Below are 4344 nucleotides of genomic sequence, written 5' to 3'. Positions count from 1 at the left end.
GGATAGAAGACTACGTGTTTACTTTAGATAGAAAACTACGTGTTTACTTCTTTCTTTATTTTTCTTTAATTTTGTCAACATAACTTCCACTTATAATGGTTTCCACTGAATCTCTCTGTTTCACGAATATCTATCCTGTTGGACATGGACTTCTATTAATAAACACTTTTAGATCAAAAGCCTCAACTTACTTCATTTTCGTAACCTTCTCTGAGGTTGAAAGTCAGATCGTGTAAGATATCATGACAGAAACTTTCAGCGAAATCGGGATAGAGTTTGAGTACTTCCATCAAGCCGGGTATAAAAATACATTTTAAATCGCAATAGGTTAGGGCTTTGACGTCACTACTGGATTTCATTACGGCATCATTTAGGTTGGCAGCGATGTCAGATCCAACAAGATCTCCCTTTCCTGTATCAGAAAAGATGGAAGAAATACACTTACAATAGGAAAAACAGAGATTTACTGTCGCTCAGTAAATATTGGTCACAGTACACGGATTATTTATTCAGTCTTATTCTTATACATACCCACCCTAACGAACCCTAAAAAATTTATAATAATCCAGATAGAGGAAGTCATGTACAGAGTTAAGAATAATACTTGATCCTTATTAGCTTGAGCTGCAAGAAATAATTAATTAAATAACCAGTGACGCACACAAAATAAAGGATTCATTAACTCAGCTATAAATAGAATAGAACATTATATAATAAATTAATGCCTTGCAAACCTATATTTGACTTGTAAGTATTAAGTTGTAATACGTGAAGATAAAACATGTTAAAAAAGTGGATTAAAAAAAACGTTCTTTCATAGACAAATGAACAACTTTGTTACTTTCTTGAGCAGGTAGGGTTAGGGTTAATCACGAACAAACCCAAGTTACATATTGGTGTTTTATCTTTTGTAAACACAATGTTTCTCAACAAGGTAGTCTAAAAGAAAGACTGAAACAACGTGACCCGAGCTTAAATACTTTGAAAGCGGATATCATGCTGTTTCTGTAGTGAAAAAACTAAAATAAATCCGTCTTAAGCTCATGTTCAATAAGGACTTACTTGTCACGTGACTGAAATCAATGGTGGGAATGTCAAACGCAGATAGAGGCAGTGGAAAACGAAACTTCGAAACGATATTGTTATATTCAGACGTTATAGGACTTACGAAAGTGTATTACCATGTGGGAAACGTTGGTTAACACATGGTGCTGACACCAAGGTCCAATGTCTTACCAGAAGGTGCCTGATGCTACCATTTACTCTTGTTTGTTAATTTGTTCACGTCTATTTTAAAATGATCTTTACATTCTCAACACCCACCCAAGATGGCGACGACCATTTTGTCCTGCAACACCTCCATAGAACCGTTGCACACAAAATATATGTAGCCTAAGGCGTCTTCTTTGTGGACTAAATATTCACCAGGTGCGCAGAAGTTACTCTTAATGTGACGAGATAGCTGTTGGAGACATCCTTGAGGGGCCGTCTCAAAAATAGGCAAGGATAGTATTTCTTTGTTCAGGTGCATGGAAACGTCCCCTCGTAGCTCGTCAGGAAATTCCCGTAAAACCTTCAGTATAGAAACAAAACAATAACAGGTTTCGTATTACAGTACAGTAATCAAGAAAATAAATAAAGATAGCGGGTAAAATTACGATAATAAGACTCTTAACACCGAACAATGATGCAAAACTAAGTAAACATTTCAATTTCTTGTTCGAAATACTAACGCCGGAAAAGCTTCAAGTAACTGTTTCGTGCGAAGAAAATAAGTTGTACTTTATTTTAAAACGATTTTAAAAGTAAAGTTTGGTAAATCTAAGATGAAATTCAAATTTCTGTCGTTTAATCGGATTTGAAAAATACGAAACTGACCAATTAAGAAGAATATGAGGAAAAAACGAAACACCTATAGTTAGGCCTAACAGGACATGTTGCCTCGGCATTAGAAGTCACACACACCTCTGTAATCCATTTAGTTGTTATAAAATTGTCCATAGAAATGTTAAACAGTTCTCTAAAATTAAAATTAAAATAAGATTGTAATGTGGAAGTGGTTTAGACACTAACCATTTGGACAAAATAGGTTATCACAGTATTTTAGTTTGTAATATTAGAAAGAAGGCAGAGAGCAACTGGGAAACATCAGATCGAGTCTTCTTTGATATGACAAGAATTTTCAATCGCAAGAAAGATTTTTCCAAAAAAGTACTAAATTATTTCATTTGTATAAATATAAATTTTGAGTGTATCAATTTTTTTAATTGAAGATAGGTATTTTGTTGGTATTGCGAAACGTTTTTAAAATATGATTCTCAAAACATATTGAATTCAACAAGTGTTAAGACATTTACTAATTTAAACCTAAAGTTACACAAATGATGTTTCCTTGTGCTTTTTCACTGTAGAGTAGAGCTTTTCATTTATTCCTTGATACTCTTTTATAAGTTTTACTGTATCTGTAAGATACTTAATACTCTTCATAAGTTTTTACTGTATCTGTAAGATCCTCAATGCTTTTAAAATTTTTACTGTATCTATAAGATATTTAATAGTCTTCATAAGTTTTTACTGTATCTGTAAGATACTTAATACTCTTCATAAGTTTTTACTGTATCTGTAAGATCCTCAATGCTTTTAAAATTTTTACTGTATCTGTAAGATCTTTGATACTCTTCACAAGTTTTTATTGTATCTGTAAGATCCTCAATGTTTTTACTGTATCTGTAAGATCTTTAATACTCTTCACAAGTTTTATTGTATCTGTAAGATCCTTAATACTCGTCATAAGTTTTTACTATATATGTAAGGTCCTTAATACCCTTTATAAGTTTCATGGATCTGTAAGATCCTTAATACTCTTTATAAGTTTATACTGTATCTGTAAGATCCTTAATATTCTTATTGGGTATTTACTGTATCTGTAAGATCTTAAATAGTGTTTATACGTTTTTACTGTATCTTTAAGATCCTTAATACTCTTTATAAGTTTTACTGTATCTGTAAGATACTTAATACTCTTCATAAGTTTTTACTGTATCTGTAAGATTCTCAATGCTTTTAAAATATTTACTGTATCTGTAAGGTCTTTAATACTCTTCATAAGTTTTTACTGTATCTGTAAGATCCTTAATACCCTTTATAAGTTTCATGGATCTGTAAGATCCTAAATAGTCTTTATACGTTTTTACTGTATCTGTAAGGTCCTAAATAGTCTTTGTAAGTTTTACCGTATCTGTAAGATCCTTAATACTATTTGTAAGTTTTTACTGTATCTGTAAGATCCTTAACACTCTATTTTACTATACCTTTAACATACTTGAAACTGAGGTTTTACTGTAAGAAGAAAGTAAATTGTTTACACGAATGAAGTGACTGAAATAGTTAAATAGTGTTTGAGAAAGTTTGCTGGTAATATTCATCACAACTGGCTTAACAGTACACAAAACTTATTGCGACGTTAGAATCACGAACACCTGCTATTTACAAAACCTTACTTCATTTGGATCAATTCCGTGGTTTAGAGACCACGTGGTTTGGAAGTAATCTGTCATTCGCTGTCGTAACTGCTTCGATATCTGATGAAGTGTGAAAAAGTCCTTGAGATCCCTTAGTTTTGTCTGGTACTGGGATCGTCTCGAGTACATACGTTGAATGATCGCAGTGACGTTTCCAAAAACTACTGCGTGCATTAAGGCTGCCAAAAAATAAAACCAAACGACAAACTTGTCAGTATAATGTATATGTATAACTGTATAGTGCGTTCGTAGTTAACCTTATGAAGTCTCATTCGTTAAAATACGAAATTAATTATTTTTTTCACACTTCACTTAATTAATTAATTCGAATCAGATTTGAAATCTGTTGTGGACAAAGTAAGAGGGATGCATAACAAAAAAAACCCAAAGAATCATTATTTAAACTACATCGTTAGGCCTAAAAAAAAAGCCCCATTGTTTCGCCAGCTTAGGCATTTACCAAGTAAAAACATTTTTTGTGACTGCTAAGCTACATAGAGCCCGTCTGTGCTAGCTCTCCCTAACTGATAGATTAGAGGCAGCTAATCAACAGCCCCCACCGCATACTCTTAGGGCACTTTAAGGATATCCTGTCAAAAGTGGGTTATAAAAACAATGTATGTTAAATTCTTTCAAATGTTAAATGTTTTGCTTTTCTTTAAAGAAAACTAACAAATACGAAGTGAAGGCTGATGAACTATAAAAAATTATAGTTACATGTCACTTAAAACATGGAGTTAGTAACGTATCACTTAAAACATGGAGTTAGTAACATATCACTTAAAACATGGAACCAGTAACATGTCACTTAAAACATGGAGGT

The 4344-nt window shown here is 32.6% G+C and overlaps 1 protein-coding gene across 1 annotated transcript in view; it reads right to left on the bottom strand.

Annotated features, from left to right (window-relative positions):
* LOC106473929 (potassium voltage-gated channel subfamily H member 8-like) overlaps positions 1-4344 on the bottom strand; it is a gene marked incomplete at its 3' end in the record, with an annotated part of 43612 nt that overhangs the window by 5063 nt on the left and 34205 nt on the right. Inside the window, exons 9-11 of the mRNA XM_022402326.1 lie at positions 3501-3700; positions 1324-1573; positions 192-412 (exon numbers count right to left, since the gene is read on the bottom strand). Coding sequence (XP_022258034.1) covers positions 192-412; positions 1324-1573; positions 3501-3700 — 671 coding nt within the window. The remainder of the gene's footprint in view (positions 1-191; positions 413-1323; positions 1574-3500; positions 3701-4344) is intronic.

The sequence above is a fragment of the Limulus polyphemus genome, unplaced genomic scaffold, assembly GCF_000517525.1.
Source record: "Limulus polyphemus unplaced genomic scaffold, Limulus_polyphemus-2.1.2 Scaffold6644, whole genome shotgun sequence".
Lineage (NCBI taxonomy): Eukaryota > Metazoa > Arthropoda > Merostomata > Xiphosura > Limulidae > Limulus > Limulus polyphemus.
Note: the sequence above shows the minus strand (reverse complement) of the source record. Positions and strands in the feature narration are given on the sequence as shown.